The sequence below is a fragment of the Plectropomus leopardus genome, chromosome 18, assembly GCF_026936395.1.
Source record: "Plectropomus leopardus strain MGB_pleo_1.0 chromosome 18, ASM2693639v1, whole genome shotgun sequence".
NCBI classification, from domain to species: domain Eukaryota; kingdom Metazoa; phylum Chordata; class Actinopteri; order Perciformes; family Serranidae; genus Plectropomus; species Plectropomus leopardus.
In genome coordinates this window covers 26,949,926-26,968,493 of record NC_142193.1, presented here as the reverse complement: position 1 = coordinate 26,968,493, position 18,568 = coordinate 26,949,926, and the positions used below count along the sequence as shown (strand labels likewise).

Here is an 18,568-nt window from a genome sequence, read left to right as displayed (position 1 = left end):
CTCAATGACTTACATGAATCTACAAATAGCAGTCGAATCAATATGATACGAATGCCTGTGTGGTATACAAGACAATTCTTTATTGTATATAACAATCTTTTGTTGTTGGTTAATTCGTTATTGATTTGATCTCTTAAAGGGAGACCACCCACATAAAATTGGGTAAATGTTTTAAACTAATAGATATGAAACTTCCCCAGTTCATTATAAAAATTAAGACAATTATTTTTGGTATTACAAGTTTTCTTAAATTGTTTGTTAAAATATGCAGCGTTGCATTGTTTAATTAAATCTACATTAATGTGCATTTATTTCCATACCAAAAATATCTACATAGGATGAAGCCAGGTTCAACAGTCTTATTTTGCTTAATAGAGTCAAAGGTTTTTAATGAGGGGGCGTTTGGTGGCTCAGTGGATAGAGCAGGTGCCCCATGTACAGAGGTTGTGTCCTCACCACAGCAGCCGCAGGTTTGATTCCGGCATGGCGCTTTGTTGCATGTCACCCCCCCTCTCTCTCCCCCTTTCACACTTATGCTTGCTGATGATTAAAGGCAAAAACGCCCCCAAAAATATCTTAATAAAAAAAGGTTTTACAGAGGGAATTTTGGATATGTCTTTTGATCACTCACATAAATCAGAAAATACTGTCACTGTAAAAAAAACATCAATTTTCCCCATGTTTTTAGGAATAAAATGTTCTATAAATCAGGCTGAATAAATAAACCCCTCTTTAAAAACCTTCAGAATATAGACGGGAATAAAAGTGGAAAGTTTGGTCCATGTAAATGCTGCTGAAATGGAGATTTTTGCTTCAGACTATGGGGAAAAAAAGGCCTTTTAAAGATATGCATTGCAAATATACACAAAAAAGGAAGACACTACGGTAAAAAGTTTAACTACCAGATATCAGCATTATATATATATTTAGCCGAATATGTATGTTTTGCATACATTTCCACAACAGAAATCTGAACCATAATGAAAACCTACACGTGAGTTTTGGATGTTTTCTCTCCACCGGTCTGAAAGACTCCATCTATCAGTGCCTTGCCCTTTTTTATTGGGTATTTGTCTGCGTCCAGATAAGACGGCCTCTGGGTCCGGAGCCAGAGAATGGAGAAGCTTAAAAAGGGGAACTCATTTTGGTTTTGACCTAAAAAAAAAGGAATCGATGCAGGTTAAAAGCATTAAAAAACATAGAATTTGTAAAAACCTAATTATTTTTTCCATTATAACAGCAAAAGGACGCTCCGTTTATTCTGTCAGAGATGCTCGCTTCGATAATCAGATTAGAATAAACAGTTACAAGGTTTCAGATGGATTTATTGCTGAATGTTGTCTGCAGATCTTTGAGTGTCAGATACCCTGTTTTTCCGGACTCCACAGGCATGGAGGACGACCTGCACATGGGACCAGCCATTGGCCAGGCCGCGTAGCTGCCACCAGCAGCAGCCGCAGGTGCATCCACCTGTTGGCCGTCAGAGTTTACCTGAATCAGACTGGGAGTGTTGGGAGGGGGTGGAGCAGAGGAGGGAGGGTATATCTGGGAGGGAAGACGGAGAGGGAGGATGAGAAGAGGAGGACTCCGGTGATCATCTGAAACCTCCATCTCTTCTACATCCATGACCTTTTCATCCTCCTTGCCCTCTTCCTCCTCTTTTCCGATGCCAAAGCCGGAGTCCGGGCTCTGCGGCTCCCTCTTCAGGCTCTCATAGGTCGGGGAGGTGTTAAGGGACGGGCAGAGGGAGAGGTGAAGGCTGTTGTGCAGATTGTGGAAATCATCCTGATAGGTGAAGTAGACGGGGTTAGGGTCAGTTCGAGCAGAGCCGCCGGAGGAGCTGGACATGAAGTAGCCTATGTTAGAGAAGCAGGAGGAAGAGGAAGAGGAGGAGGAGGAATTATCGACGACCCCGCTGGTGTCGGAGGCAGCCAAGTGGTAGCTCCTGAAGTGGAGCAGGGCGCTGGTGGAGCTGGAGGAGGGAGAGGTGAAGGGGGCCGCATCCCAGCTGTCGCACACCTCAACCGGGGAGATGCGCTCGCGTGGCTGAGCCGTGAAGAACGACTCAGAAGCTGACAGAGGATTCAGCCATTTCTGAGGAACAAGAGAGAGATTAAGAGTAGAAAAACAACTTTATTAGACAGATGGACTGATTGATAGATAGTATAGTATATTTCAGACGTGTAAAACAAACAAACAGATAAGGAAGAAAATAACAAAAAAAGGATGATATCCTATAATGAATGAATAGATTCAACAAAAAAATGCATCTTACATGTAAAAAAAAGAGTAGGAGAAACTTAATATCCCCCACCGCTTCTCAGCTAATCACATAAGTAAATTGTGAACTTTGTGAACATATTCATGCCCATACAGCCTACACATACACACATATTATATTACATATATATATTCAACAAACGTCCGTGTATGCACCTGCACATGCAAATTGTTTCTAATCATCCTTGCACAGGTTCAACTACGGAAACCTTGTTATGACTTTTATTTCCTTTAGATAGTCAAGTTTGATCGTCGTCTCATCGTTTCGAATTTTGTAGTCATGAATGAAGCAGCAGACAAAAACAATATGTTCTTTTGTGGTTTAAAAACTGATTTTACTTAATCTGGGTCGTGGCCATAACTGTCTTTTTTTCCTCGCAGTCAGTGGTGAGTGACGCATTTTTACTTCTCATTAACCTGAACCAAAACTGCTGACTGAAAATAGGCAAGGAGGTCACTCAGTGGAGGAGGGAGCGCCGGCTGCACAGGCTCTGCCTCAGCAGCGCAACATAACGCATTATGTCTAACTTCTTTGTTCAAGATTGACATGCCAGCCAACCAATCAGCAGCACTTCTTGATTGTGATGTCATTCACAGTGCGCTGTGCAGATAATCACCCAAAAAAAACCCCCAGCCACTTCAAAGCCATTCAAGCAGCATCCGCACACAGAGATCTGCTCAGAATTTAAGGACATCTTTGTGGTGCGGGGATTAATAAAATTCATATTTAACCCCTGCTGGGGCTATTTAATGGAAAAGAAATATTTGTGTAAAAAAACAGATGTTAAAGGACTTGTTGGTAACATTGGCACTAAGAGTGACATCACAATCGAGAGGTGCGGCTGATTGGTTGGTTGTACTGTGAATACTGGACTAACAAGTTTGTCATCGATGCAGAGACAAAACTTGTATCAGATCGTGCTTATCATAACTGTGATTGAACCTGGTGAAAAACAACTTTCTTGGGCCCTCACCTCATCCAAAACACACGTGCGTCCTTGGACACACATGCCATTATTGATTCTGGTCATCAGTCCGATTCTTCATCGATTTCGTTATATATTCCTGAGAAATTTTCTGCACATGGGTTTTCAGCATCAGTGCAACAGTTTTATTGTTGATATATATTATCAAGGTGACGTTTCAAGCTACAACAGACAAGTTACCGATGTAGACACACATCTTTAAATATTTACTGGTAATTATTTGATGGTGTAGAAAAGGTGTGTGCCTGCATTGTTAACTTGTCTGATGAAGAGCATGCAGCTTCATACCTCACCTCGATAACGTATATCATTATCGGTATGAAATATTTCTGGAAACATAATCTAGAGTGCAGACTTTGTGTTTTCATCTTTTGTATCATCTCACCGAGTTTTTCTGTCTTCTGGATGTGCGTGCTTTTTTGAACCATTGAAAGGCTCATCATGCAGCCTTTGATCAGCACCACGGACAGCAGCTGAAGCAGCAAAACTGATCAACACTGATCAAACAGCCTGCTCTGAACTCAAACCACCACTTATATCGCTATGAAAACCATAACTGTTATTCACAATGTGGGTCAGTAGGCGGGTTTCCATTGCAAATTTTGTGCAAAAAAAAAGCGATAATTTTGAAATGTCAGTAAAACACAGTTGTGAAATGACTGTGTTTCCACTGAGTGATGTTATGTGACTTCTCTCACATCGAAGGCAGCGATAACACAAGCCCCTTATACTCAGGAGCAATATGAGGGATTTCTGGGAGGTGATAGTCCATGATTTTGGATTTTGGATTGTGGATTTAAAACTTCTGGATGATCCTCTCAGCTTTTGAAGAGTTATGTGATGCAGTAACTCATCCTGTAGTTCCTGCTGCATCATGAGGGAGCCAGTTCATACCAACAAGTGCGTAGCCATGGCATCATGTGACTTCTGTGTTGCAGTTTTGCGAAACATGGCTTTATCGATTCGCCTGAAATAGCACCTCATGTGAAAGTAAAAACATTTTTGCGATAAATGGGAGTTTTTTCAAAACTGACGTGTTTCCACTAGGCATATTTTACATTCACAATTTCAATTTGTGCAATTTGGGGGTTAATGGAAACCCACCTTGTGGCAGATATAGCTATCACAATTACAGGTCATTTTGTTGTTATCGCAGTAGGCAATGTGCAGGAGGGCTGACCCACCTACAATAGAAAAGCGACAAAACATCGTGTGAACATTTATTTTTTTACCTGAAGATTTCCTCCGTGGACGGAGTTGAGAGTGTGGAAGTATTTTGAAGGGTTTGGTACTGGCTTCCCTTTAAGTAGCCTAAAACGAAAAAGGAGCCATTAGATTAGACACACTGCATGTGAACATACACACACACATACACAAAGACACACACAACCCAACGTTATGCTCACCTCCTGCTCACACAACTCCTGTAAAGGACCAGCATTACAACTACGAGCCCCATGCTGAACACCACTGCCTGCATGATCTGTGATGTCCAAAGCCAATCTGAAACAGAAAGCTGACTTTACAATGTGCTAACATGCATGTCCAGTCTCCCTCAGATCTGTATCTGCTTACTCAACTACAGAGTCTCACTATTACAACATTTTAAGCTGACTCTTCTGCCCCTGTTTAAAGGGAAGATGTTGGGAACAAATGGTTCTTCAAACTACATTATAAGCGGCATAAAATGCAAGAAACTAGTAAAACTTCTGTATCTGGTTTAAACCTGACCAACAGATATTTCACATTTTTACCCTACTAGAGCCTTCAAAGAAGCAACCCTACGTGTATCTCCTTTTTTTAAGGGATGCACAAATGTATTGACACATCACTGGTGATGGCAAATAATAGCTTTAAAACTAAATCTCAGCACTGGCTCAAAATACACATTTCTGCCGATATGACCTAAAAATCCCCTACAATCCTAAAAATGTCCTAAAATTCGAGAAATGCCCTAATCTGAGAAATGCCCTATAATCCAACAAATGTCCTAAAATCCTAGAAATGTCCTCAAATTCTAAAGGTGTCCTAAAATCCTAGAAACATGTATGGGGCTGTTGTAAGTAAAGAGTGTAATATGTTAATTGCAGGAGAGACTTGATGCTCTCTGCAGTTAAATGGGGAAAAATTGCACATATTTTTTGTGCTCTACGAATAAACTGAACCAGACTGAATGACAACATTTCCCAGCAGGTCTGGGATCATTTTGAAACCCCATCAAGTTTATCTCTATCCTTGTGAAAGTGAAAACTAAAAGCCTGTGTTACAGTTGTCACTCAAACAGCCTGCAGATGTAAAGCGTTGTTACCTTGGCCCTGTGATGTTACCGCGTCTGTCGCTTCCATCCAGGACACTGTTGGACTCCAGTTGCTCCAGTGGTTTCTGTGCAGTTGTGCAGTGGGTGTGACTCTCACTCTGACCCGGCAGTGCCCCTTTAATTGCCCAGCAGGTATCCTTAGCTCTTGTTCTTGTGTGGACAGAAGGTTGGCTTCCTGGTAACAGATGAAAATCTGATGTCAGTGCGGATCTTAACAACCAGAATAAAAATGCTCAAAGTGATCTAAATAAAGAGCAGCATCAGCTCTGCTGCATTTGCATTTGTATGACTAATGTGTGAGAACAGGCACTGAACCAAAATAAATATGCCATACTGAGCTCAAATGTTTGTGTAAGGGGAAATGACAGTAAAACCTACGAGAAGCGAGTGTTAGCTACGCTTTACCCCGTGCACAATATGAATATTTGTCACTTTTAAAATGGGTAATAAAACCCAGCCTAGCGATGAAAAAATTCAATTTTGCACGAGATAGCGACAAAAAAGCATATCCAGCGGCACAGACAGCGTTTGAATGGTTTAGAAAATCACTTCCAAAATTTATGCAATTGAATTGTCACCATAAAATTTACTGTGATGAGTCTAAAGTGGAAAAAAAGGAAAAAAACCCTCTTTTAGCAGCATGTTGACATGCTAAACTAAGACGGTAAACCAAGACCTCTACCCAACACGTTCTCATCCCAAGTCGTCACATATTGCTGCTTTGCAGTGGACTTCTCTGCCTACACATTACACCCTGAGTATCTTTCTGCGTCTGCTATTTACATTTCGGGATGTCGCAATAGAGATGTTAACACAAGCACACGGTGGGATGACGCTACACGTGGTTATATTTAGACAACAAAAGCACATGGCAACCAATGCAGGGACGTCACCAAACGCACATGCTGGCACGGATGGTCAAGATTAGACAACAAGGGCACTAATGATTAAGTTTAGGCACAGCGAGCTCATGGTAAGGTGTAGAATAAAAACAGCACATTCAGACGGGGAGTGAACACCAGACTTCTGTATGAAAATCCTCCTGGGTTTGTTGGATCCATCCACTGCTCTTTCCACCCGCCCTTTAAGGACCCTCGTGCTCCTGATACTATGTTGTTACCAGCAGTGTTTCAACCTGACGTATCGTGCAGATGCGTCAGGTTCCCTACACCTGCTTTCTTAACTGACGTCAAACGTGTGCGTGTCATGCTGCCGCTGAAGGTGCTGTCCGGCCGCGTTCTCAGCTGACGACGTCCAGTGGTGTATCAGAAGGTGGCTTTTTGGTGTTGGGATGTTATACCGAAAGTACTGCGAAAGCGATGGTGTTTGATGACTTCAGAATGAGGACAGGCAGTTACACTCCACTAAAAAAGCGGGTTTATTTATTTTAACGTGGGAAAACTCACTAAAAATAGGCTACAGACTTCCCATTGCCAGCAGACCAAATCTGTGTACGCGGCTCTGCAGCAGACAAGTAAGAATTTTTTATAAAACAGTGTTTACAGTATAAAGCAGTATGAATGCCAGTGAAAACGTCACAGCAGTTACATCTTTTTATATGATACTTTTTCAGTCTGCTTTAAAACTTGATGCTGACTCATATGGAGCGAATTTGAACGCTGCTTAGATGGAAATGGGATGACATTTTCTTGCAGTGCGTCATTATATCCCACCAGAAAATGTGTGAAAACTTGCACTTTCATCTGAGTGTCTTATTTCCATCACCGCCGGTGACTACTGCGCAATCTTGTGCCCCAGTGACGTGCGCAACTGACTTTTCCCATTAAAGAGCCAAACGCTGGTGGGTGGTAGTGTTTTTTTTTTTGTGAATTGCTAAAGAGGCTCAAGTCTTGTTATTTTGTGCTTATGATTTACCATTAAGTTCATATAGCGTGAAAAAGAGTGGAGTAAATATGAGCTGTATGTAAATAACATATCGACTCATGCATGCCTGTGCACAGTCACTCACGTTCCATGTCTTGTTATTCTGTGTGATCTGAACTTGGAAGTTTAAAGATGTGATGAAGCGAGAGCGAGGACTGCCCGGACTCCATGATATCCTCGTCTCGTTGGCAGTGCAGCTGACATTGGGAACACCTGGAGGATGCATTTTGACTGTATGCAGACACAGACACAGACGTGGAAAATAAAGTGTGCAATTAATTCCTAATTATTTCTGTGTAACACTTTTTTTTTTTAAATCGACCAATACAAAAATTAACATAAGCTGCATTTTTTCTGTCATAATGAGTTCAGATGGTCTCCTTAACATGTTACCCTGGTGCAGTTTTTATCATGGATAAAATATTATGTCAAATGTCTTTTATGACCAGATCTTTGAATAACTTTTCAGGTGCAACTAAAAAGGTGACACCTCCTGAGGAAGCAAAAGCCACTCACTGTGATCGTATGGTGTATACTTTGTGAGGTTCTCCACCAGCGTGCCGTTGCACTCCATGCTGATGTACGGTAAGTCTTTAAAAGGGGTAAATTCCTGGAGGGATCCATAATATAATCAATTAAACAGCCAAAAACAGACTCTGTATGGATCATTAGGAGCTACATTTTTGATTACTGCTATGGATTTATTCTTTATTTCAGTGCAACATTTTTTTGTGATGGATGATCTTAAAATAAAGAAAAATCAAACAATGATTTAAAATGGTAGATAGAAAAATCCATGAGACAATTACATGGTTTTATGACTGATACACTGGTGACTTACTTCATTTTTAAAGACAAAACTGCAGCCTGGAGGGGAGTTTCTGTGTTTTTTCAGCTTGCAGCTTCCACTAATTAAAAAAAAGGACAGAAATCACCACTAACTGCTGACAGAGTTAGACTGTTTTCATCTCCAAAGCCCAAAATATGGGAACAAGCAAAAAATATGAGTATAATATCTGTAACGTCTTACATGACTGTTCCGGGATATCTCATGTAGTTCTTGAAGATCCAGGTCGTCTTGACACCAACGATCCAGCAGTCCACACCAGGCGCCACTGGAGCGCCGCCCCACGCACAGCTGACATTGTTGACAAAGTCGTTGAGGCAGGAGAGACCTTGATTAACAGAGAGACACAACAAAAAGACAGAGATAAAGACAGTGTCTCTTTATCTGTGTCCTTGGACTCATAAAACATGCAGATAAACCAGTGATGCATACTTGAGTTGCAATTGCAAGGCTAAAGGGTAAGCAGGAAAACTCCCTTTTAAACTCTCAAATGTTTAAAAAAAAATAAGAAGAATTAATAATAATATTAACGTAACTATGTATAGAGGTGCACAGTTGTGGCAAGAATCAAAAAGCAAGTAGGGCACCAGCACTCAGATTATTTCATTTATTTAATAAAAAATTGACAGAAACTACTAGTTTCTGTTCCCATATAGAACAGAATAGAAACAAGCATATGAAAAGAAGTGACATTTTTCTGTGAATGCCAGTGATGTAACTAATTTAACAGGAAGACAAAATAAGCTACAAAAAACTCTGTGCTAATATTTTCTATCTCTTCTGCCTAAAGGACAGTAACATATGCTGTTTTGGTTAATGCCGTACTGAGTTATACCTTGTGAGCCTTTGTGAGAGCGGGCCGCATGCACTGAGAACAGAGCCACCAGGACGTATAAGGACACCAGGACCTCCTTGGTCATGACCGCAATATGACTGAACAGAGAGGAAAGGGTTAAGAATGAAAATCTGAATCAACTGTAATATATTATTCAACAGAAAAATGTTCACATGTGAGAGTTTAAATTAAAGGCTAAGTGTGCTATTTTTCAACCTGGACTCTATTTTAATTTTTTTTGACTAAGTGACTGATGTGAACAACATTTTTTGAAATCGGTCCAGTTTTGAGTGAGAGTGCTGCAGTGTAACCACCGGCAATTTACGTCCTCTAAAAGTGCTTATTTTTGCCTTTGACGGGCTCAGATTGTTGTCAAGTGTGTGACAACAACAAGGATCCTAACAGAGACAGACCTTTTTTTTTAAGATTAAGATTTTTTTTTTTAATTTACTAGAAACAACCCACAAATCACTATCAAAAAAATCCACCACACTCCATTTAAATAAACAGTAATTTGTGAAAATGTGAAAAAGTGTTGTATACATGCTCAAATTACTGTTTATGTAAATGGAGTCTGGTGGGTTTGGCGATAGTGATGTCGGGGCTGTTTTTGGTTAAACAACAATGCTTTAAACCTTTATTAAAAAGGTCTTTCTCTATAGGATTCATGCCAGAAATGGTGAGACACTCAGAATATCAATCTGAGCTGTCGGTGACAAAAAACAAGCTTTTTGGAGGTAACTTGAAGGTGCTAACACGCCCTCAGTTGATGTGCAGCCTGTATCGCCGCTGACGGCTGCAGCGCTCTCGCTCAACACTGGACCAATTTTTAATTTGTTGAAATAGTAACTTAGATGAAAAAAAAACCCAGGAAAAATAGGGCACAGGTTGGAAAAATACCGATTTTATCCTTTAAAAAGTGTCGAATACAAGTCAAACCCCATCATATCACTTAGGTAACATTTTTTTCTCCTCTTAGACAAAGCGTTGGTTATTTTGACCACATGCTAAATGGGTGGATCGAGAACGGTTAACCAAACAACCTCTATATGAAAATGTTTTTTTAAGTGAAACTCCTTTCTGAAACTACATCAGCCAATCATCATCAGCAAAGTGCTTTATAGCTCTGAGAGTGAGAAAACAACACAAGATCCAGGCTGCGTGAAAATACTCATCCTGAGAGGGCGGTAATCTGCAGTTATAAGTGAAACTTGACCGAGAACACTGGCAGCTGCACTGCTGAACTACAGATACATATACGATATATATATATAAACAGTCTGTTACAGTAACTGCTCCTTATACTGATAAATATTAAGTTTCATACTTAGTTTAGGGACTTTATGTTTTACACGTTTGCATTTCTGCTGATAAAAAACTGACAAATACATTAGTACTGACATTTTAAAGTCTTCTGTAAAAATATTATTGCATAGATTGTGATTGTATGACATAAAGATGAGCAATTTTTTGTTAATGCTGCACATTTAACGCCCGTCTGAGTCATCGGCTGGGTTTTTTTTTTCAGTCAAAGCCTGAACAGAGCAGACTAAATGTACCTTATGGAAAGTGTAGATGTGTCACCATAACTGACAGTACAACACCGCATAAGGGGGGGAAACAAACTGGGAACATTGTATTGTCTAAATACAAATTAAATAGCAAGAGACAGAAATTACACTGTAAAATTTACAAGTAGACTCAATTTGCTTCAACTTCCAAATTATTGTTGTATTATTTTTAACAGGATTAGTAAAAAATGTAAAGTTTTACAGTACCTGATGAGCCGTGGTCAGTGAAGGTAGCAGGGGGTCCCGGAGAGGAAACACATAGTCGTCTCCTCTGCTGGACTCAAGACTTTAATAGATATCTGTCCCTCTGTCTTTTACTGTCCTCCTCTCTTTCTACTCGTTCTTCACTATCTCACTCTCGTGCAATCAACCTCTCTCTCTCTCTCTTTCTTTCTTTCTGTCACTCATCCCTCAGGCTCCTCACTCTCGCCGCTCGCTCGTCTTTAAAGTGCCCAGTGACATTTTCCATTTGAAACCACAGCCTGTGACAGGGGCTGACAGGAAGCCTCACTGAGCTGCGTGATGGTGTGAGAGGATGGGTGGCGGCGTCGGTGGTGAAGGGGGGAGGAGGGGGTAAAGGCAGCCTGTCGAGCAGAGCACCTCCTCCTGCTCACCAGCAGCAGCTCTACCTGGACCCTGTTAAGATAATAATTGCACCGAAAACAAGAAATACAAAGAACACCACATCCTGTTTCAATCACAACGTAAAGTGGGTTGTATGAAGGGGAAACTCGCACATTTGTCCCTATGAAGTGGTTTACGTCAATGAAACTTAAAAACTGAAGATTCAGAGCATTTAAGTGGCCAAAGACACCAGATTTAGAAGCAAGAGGTTACTTCAGATACATGCAAAAAAGGTTTTAAGGGGTCAAAACTGCCGCAACCACTGCAGACACAGAAGCTTACAACTTAAGTGCTTCAGTAGAGGGAAAGAGGAAAGGAGGTTGAAAGTTAAAGCAGCAGTTCGCTCTTCGCTCAAAGGTCACTGAGCATTTCATTTCTGTAGCCAGAAGAGGTTTTTTCCATCGATTGCTAGTCTGTTCATCCATTGCTATCTGCTAATCTCATTCATATGTAAGACACCTGGCCTTGAGACAGGACAAATACATAAGGGGATGAATAAAAATTATTAGAGGGGAGGTTGGTATATGTATTTTTTTTCTTCTAACTAAACACAGGACAGAAGAAGGTCTTTAAGTTTTTTATTTATTTAAAAAAAATATTTAATTTGACCCTTTTCTTGCAATACTAAAAAAAAAAGATAACTGATAGCTTAAAGCAATAAATGAAAATATACCCTCCTCCTGCATCTCTCTCCTCTCTGTCCTAAGACCGTCCCACAGACAGCTACTGAGCACAATCGGGCTCAGAGTAACATCATCAGAGCAAGATGGCTGCGGCTGTATCTGGGATATTTTAGCTTCACTTAAGCACAGCAGGGTTAAGTGAGGGTGCGCCGTCTGTGGTCACAGCAGGCTGGTGGCCAGTGGAAGCCCAAATCTAACCTGTGAAACAGCAGCAACAGAGGCGTTGGGGCTCTGCAGCCCACCGAAGCTGGAGTTCAGGGTCCATCCCAGAGCTGCTTCTCACTGTCCTCCCAGCTGTAGAGGCAGGGAGTGAAGTAGAGGACACACTGTGAGTCGAGACTTTAAGTGCAGCTGTGAGCCTTTTGCTCGGGTTAGCAGAGGGACAAATTATTAGCAACATTTACTCTCAATCTCTAAAATACTTCACTGATATTTATAACACAAAACGTGTTTTGTTTTGTTAATCGTCAAACTCTCTTTGATAAATCACACTTCCTTTTTTGGGGTTGCTTTGCAATGTAGGTAGTTGTGGCAATACTAGATTAGCAGGATTCTCTATGACTGAGTCAGGTTTTTATTGAGGAGTCATGCATGTGCATCTGCATTTGTAGACGAGCCAATAGTGACACCGTCCCTCTGAAATGACCTGTGATTGGTCAAAGTCTCCCGCCACAAGATAGATTCTGTAAACACTGAAAACAGAACCAAGAGGAGGTGCACCAGTGTAGTTTTCCATTACATTCAAACCTTAAATGCCAAAATGTGAGTACAGCAGAGCACACAGAGATCAATGATGTATAAGTGTTCATCTTGATCTTAAAGTTCAATGAAGGGCCATTGTGAAACACTCATCCTCGCTGCACGAAGACCTACAAACCACAAAGCATTCATGCATTCAAATAACAACTGTTGCAACACATGTTTGAACTCAGCAGTCAGCCAGTGCCTCTTTTTGGTGTCTCAATTGGTTTCAGGTCTACGATATGCCAAACAGTGATCTAATGCAACCCCCCACCCCCACCCCCACCCACAACCCCTCAGACTGGTTCCTGCACTTACTTAGGTGTCAGCAGCAGCCAGCAGCGGTAGCAGGAGAGACACGGGCAGGGGAGGGGTGACGCGTGCAGAGGAGAAGAGCTTACAGCTCTCACCGAAAGGTCAAAGTCCGCTGTGTCTGAGGCGGGAAACTGCTGAGAAGTCCATAGTGATGTTTGTGCTCAGAAGACAACAACAAAACAGTCGACCACAAAGAGGAGGGGGGCAGGGGGAGGGACTGGAGAGGAGGTGAGAAAAACAACCAGAGATGGCACACTCAAACTGAAAAACCTGTCACTAAAAACAAATAAAAAAACATGATGCAACTCCTAAGCTTTACAGAGGTACACAGTTAATACCGTGCACCTCTGTTAATACACTGCTGATTTAAAAAACAGCTGTCTTTATTTATTTTTGTGTACTCGTCTTTAATTAAGCACAATTCCTTTAAATAGTGGCCAGAGTTTATTTAGCTCAACATCCTGTAAGTACAGTCATGCAAATGGTTCGGAGAAGTTGTGGTTGCACATTTAGAGTATATATATATAGTCTTTGCACAGTGGTAATTTGCGCTAAATGCCAAAGTTTGGACCACATAATTGTTCTGCAAGTCTCAAGTTTTTGCACCCAAGTCAAGTTTTGAATCCTAAATAAGTCATAACAAGCTCTTTACCAAATTTCATGTCATTTTAACAACTGAGTAATGAAGTTCACAAAAATTATGATCGCTTTTTAAAGGTCCAGTGTATAAGATTTAGGCCGATTTAATAGCATCTGGCAACAAGGATTGCAGATTTTAACCAGCTGAAACTTCTGCTCATTAAAATTCCCTCAGTGTACAGTGTTAAGGAGGTTTAAACTGGGATGTAATCGGGAGGTTTTTACTGGGAGCTGAATTATTCGTAGAGGTCTCTTTCTCTACTAATCTACTGATTTAAACTGGTAAAAGCACTAAAAGCAGTTATGCATAATAATTTCACATTGTCTGCTCTGGGCTACTGGAGAAACATGATGGTGCAACATGGTGATCCCCGTAGACGAGGACCTGCTCACTACATAGATATAACTGACTCATCTTAAGGTTATGAAAAGACAACTCTTCTTATTTTCAGGTGATTATACACTAAAGAAAATATATTTATTATATCCCATTGCTGATAATCTATCTCCCCAAATCTATCACACTGGACCTTTAATTTTTTTTTTTTTTGTTAAAACAAGTTCATTAAAATGTTAACTGTGCATAGCATTTATTTTTTTTCCTAAATGGAGGTTAGAAAAGACATGTCATCTACAACGCTCCTTACTGCACCCAGTGTCCTAGAAGATGAGTTTAACAATCAGTCCAGATCAGTGTTAACTGATTTTGTCAGTTTATTGTGTGTTTTTGACACGTTGTGTTCAACTTCAAACAGTCTGCTTCCTTTCTCCGTGTAGGAAAGAACGGGTCAGATAACTTCAACAGATAATCATCATATAGGTAGTAGAAGTAGCAGGTTGTGACAAAAAGTCAGTTTCAGTGGTTTTGTGAAACCACCTCCATTCTGCTGCGTTTACACATCACACAGAGAGATGAGTAACCCTTCAGCTGCAGCGGTTTACAGCTCCTCTGTTCAATACAGTAGTGGAAAAAGTATTTCTATATTTTAACAGAGCAAAAGTAGTGTTGAATTATTTTGTCATAAAGGAAAGTCCTGCATTCAAAATCAAACTAAAAGTTTTTTTTTTCAACTATTAGTGAAATACACTCAAAGTCCCCACATTAAAAGTACTCACTGTGCAAAATGTCGCATTTAAGAATCATATTACTGACAATTTTTCTTTAAACATTTTAAAGTGTGTTTTTATAATGAAACACACACAATATTGTTGCTGCCACGCGGTAGCACCCAAACAATTACAGTTTGATTTAACCTAAACCAAAAGGTTCTCACAGATATTTTGTCTTACAAATAGTCTTCGTTGTGGTGTCTTATAACTACCAAAAACCCTCCGTGTTTGTTTATTGTTAAGCGACAAGATATCAACATGCAGGGCTGCAAATTAAGTGTGTGTCGGCGTCTCTGGGCGAGAGGCAGGACCTTATTTTGGGGTCTTCATTTCACTCAGTATCTTGTTGAGCTTCTGGTTCATGATGTTTCTCTCCGTCCACTGGACTGCAGACGAATTATCAACAGAGAAAGATATATTTAGAAGAAAAGCACATCAGAACAAACAGACGAGAACGATGAAACAGGAATCGAGAGAGACAGAAAGACGGGAGGAAATAGAGCACGTACCCATGTCGTCTGTCTTGTGGCCGTACCAGAGACGGGGGTCTGTGGGCCAGGCAGTCAGAGGGTGGCGGATGTAAGAGTCCCTGGAGACGGATCGCCATGTTGAGGGAGCACCTGGAGACAAGAGGGTTAAATTACAGATGGTACATTAGAGAGTGTAAAAAAAAGGGAAAAAATATTTAAATAATTTACAGCCATGCAGGTGAATCAATGGTACAACTGAGTTGTAGAATCACACTGAGGAAGATTTTTTTTGAGACTTTGAAAATAAAGTTGTAACATTGTGAACGAGAAAAAAAGTCATAATTTTCTGAGAATAAAGTCGGAATATTACGAGAATAAAGCTGTAATATTATACGAAAAAAGTCATAATATTACAAGAATAAAGTCGTAATTTTACGAGAAATTTTTTTGTAATTTTATGAGTATAAAGTTGTAATATTGCTAGAATAAAGCTGTAATTTTAACAAAAAAAGTCAGAATTTTATGAGAATAAAGTTGTAATTACACAAGAAAGGGGATAATATATTATGGAAATTAACATATTGCCAGCAAACTATAAAACAGGTGAGAGCACAGGCGGCCTCCCAACCATTGTCCACATTTGCCAAGGAGGCTGACTTTATTATTGTAATATCACAAGTTTATTCTCATAATATTACTACTTTTTTCTTTAAAATATTCTCTTTTTTCATATTTTGACTTTAAAATGTTTTCTTACCCCTTAATTCCCGAAAAGTGATATTTTTTTAATCTTGTGCACACAAGATAATCTTTATCTATAGTCTTATGTGAGTTTTTCTAATTTATTGCATATGTACAAAAGAAGAAAAGTGTTTTAAGGACGTGGATGTAGCCACTGTGACCCAAAACCATTGGTTTGTGGACAGTCGCGTTGAAGCCTTGAGTTTGGCATGTTGGCCATCGCCATCTTTTTTAAATGTTATTTTTATTTGTTTGGAGCCAAAACTGAGCATAATTGGATGAGTGTAGAGATGGGGAGGATATGCATACCGAAGAGAGCTGAAACTGGAAACTAAAACCATAAATTCAAAGTGAATATATTAACTGAGCTAATAAATCAGGTTTGAAGCAGAGTCATATTCTCAAAAACTTCTGTGCAATCATAGAGAGAAGTTAGCACAAAACTGTGAAAAATGAGACCATTTAACTCATTTTTTGCTGAACAGCATCACATAAATGAAGTAAGAGGAAATGTTAAATAACAGTGTACCTGCAGCAAAATTTAAAGTCAGTTTTCACAGGTCACATCAAGTATTTTAAGTCAATGGCAACAAAACATCTCAGCGTACTGAATTATTTCTTCTTTCAAAATTAACCCTTTATGTGTTTGTCCATGTTATGTTGCTGCTTTCAGCTACAACAAAGCAGTACCAGCATTTTCCCTGAAAATGAGGTCTTGAGTTGGAAAACTGACGTTACAGATTTCCCTAAATATCGATCCAGCTCCCATTCACACATGGCCGCATGCAGGAAATGTTCCTGAGACTGAGTGGATTTGAAAACGGGGCTCAGGTAAGTGTGTCACGCAGCGTACATGTCAGCATTCACAGCTGAATAATTCAGCAGGATGAGTCCGATTATATTTCGAGTAGCTTCCCTTGATTTACTATCACTGTTATCCGTGTGACCACTGCCTGTACAATAAAGTTAATGCGATGTTAACAGCTTATTGACAGCAGTGTATTGATTACTAACGGCACTCTGGGTAACTGCAGACTTACTGTACACAAACTCACACAAATAACATGGTGATTTGTATATTTAAAGTAGCCTTTAGAAGAATTAAAACACACTACTAATACACAGACCTGGAAATATGTTGGTGCGGAGACAGTGTCCCAGGCTGTGATAGCTGTGAGGGTGTGAAACAGCTGATCCAGGATCAACATGAGGAGGCAGCAGGGACGGCACCCGAGGGCTTTCTACTGCCCTCACCTACAACACAGCACGTTCAGAGGAAATCAAAACCATCAGCAACACATTTCTTAAATGCAGCAGAGAGAAAAAACTGAAAAAAACAATGTTCTCACCTGTGCCTTAGCTGATTTTGCATCTTTGGGGCTATTTGAGGTCATACTGAGACGATAAACAGCAGCAGAGGTGAGTTGAAACAAAAGGTGTTAAATTTCTTAAGAAACTCATGTAAGACATGCGAGAGCACGACATCGGGTTTCGCTGCTGGACAGGAAAAGAAAAAACCCACAAAAACTGTGACATTTTAAAAGAAACGATCAGCTAACAACTTGGTGTGCGAAAGAAAAAGTTAAGTGCGCACATATTTATTTTACACAATTACAATGATAGAAATGTGGGGAAAAAAACAAGGAAACATTTGAAATGGAGGAAAAACAGCTTCTTTTGATTCCCTGAAAACTGAAATGCAGAGGGTTTGTAAAATGCACACATTCTCCGTCACAGTGCAGATATATGAAGTCAGTTTGTACAATTTAAAAACGGTTGCACATTTAGTAAAAACCTGCACTGAATAAAGAGAAGATAATTACAAATAACATCAACAAAAATAAATATTCAAAGAACATTTTTCTCACACACAAGGAGACCCAGCTTGGATTTGTGTGCATTTTTTTTAATTAGGCCTTATCATGTTTTACTTAGAAAATTTAACTTTTCTGCATTGAAAAATCTTAAAACATTTTATTACTATAATATTTTGTTTTCCAAAGTTATCCCAAACATTTCCAACCATGTTCAAACCCAAAGTGAGTTCAGTCACGGACATGAAGCGTCATTTGGCCACCGCCGGTCATTTCCACTGTGTGTTTTCAGTAAAAAGCTGTCAGAAATTGATTTTTTATCCAGTTTTAATCCATGTACTTACTATACACATTTTTAGATTTTAGCTGTTTTTGTAAAATTTAACCAAATGAATGATTTTGAGTCATCCAGTGTCTGGATTTTGAGTTATTAGAGAAACATGTTGAGCAAAGCGCGCAGAACAAACATCCAAGAAACACAGATTTTTGATGCAAAACTACTATAGTCAGAGTTTCTACCTGTTTATAGCACCAGATCTGTTTGTTTTGGAGAGGAAGAGACCTCTGCAGATAATTCAGCTTCCATTATAAACCTCCTGAGCGTTCGGATCTGAACGTCGGAGAAAAAACATCTGCGACAAGCCAATCAGCACGGGACAAACGCAGATTTTTAACAGGAAACTGCTTTGTGTTTTACCCACTTTCCATCGC

The 18,568-nt window shown here is 39.9% G+C and overlaps 2 protein-coding genes across 2 annotated transcripts; both read right to left on the bottom strand.

Moving 5' to 3' along the window:
* Positions 1-60: 60 nt before the first annotated feature.
* Positions 61-13,244, bottom strand: il2rb (interleukin 2 receptor, beta). Its single transcript, XM_042505550.2, has 12 exons — positions 13,087-13,244; positions 12,226-12,321; positions 10,928-11,356; positions 9,150-9,247; positions 8,498-8,642; positions 8,309-8,375; positions 7,984-8,077; positions 7,553-7,698; positions 5,575-5,758; positions 4,673-4,769; positions 4,499-4,577; positions 61-2,094 (listed from the first exon to the last, which is right to left on the bottom strand). Exons 4-12 carry the CDS (start codon positions 9,232-9,234, stop codon positions 1,315-1,317), a joined length of 1,677 nt encoding a protein of 558 aa, XP_042361484.2. The 5' UTR covers positions 9,235-9,247; positions 10,928-11,356; positions 12,226-12,321; positions 13,087-13,244; the 3' UTR covers positions 61-1,314.
* A 1,168-nt stretch (positions 13,245-14,412) lies between these two features.
* Positions 14,413-17,525, bottom strand: cimip4 (ciliary microtubule inner protein 4). The gene is made up of 4 exons (XM_042505553.2): positions 17,393-17,525; positions 17,171-17,297; positions 15,342-15,452; positions 14,413-15,218 (listed from the first exon to the last, which is right to left on the bottom strand). The coding sequence occupies exons 1-4, from the start codon at positions 17,435-17,437 to the stop codon at positions 15,145-15,147; spliced, it is 357 nt and encodes a 118-aa protein (XP_042361487.2). The 5' UTR covers positions 17,438-17,525; the 3' UTR covers positions 14,413-15,144.
* Between the last annotated feature and the right edge of the window lie 1,043 nt (positions 17,526-18,568).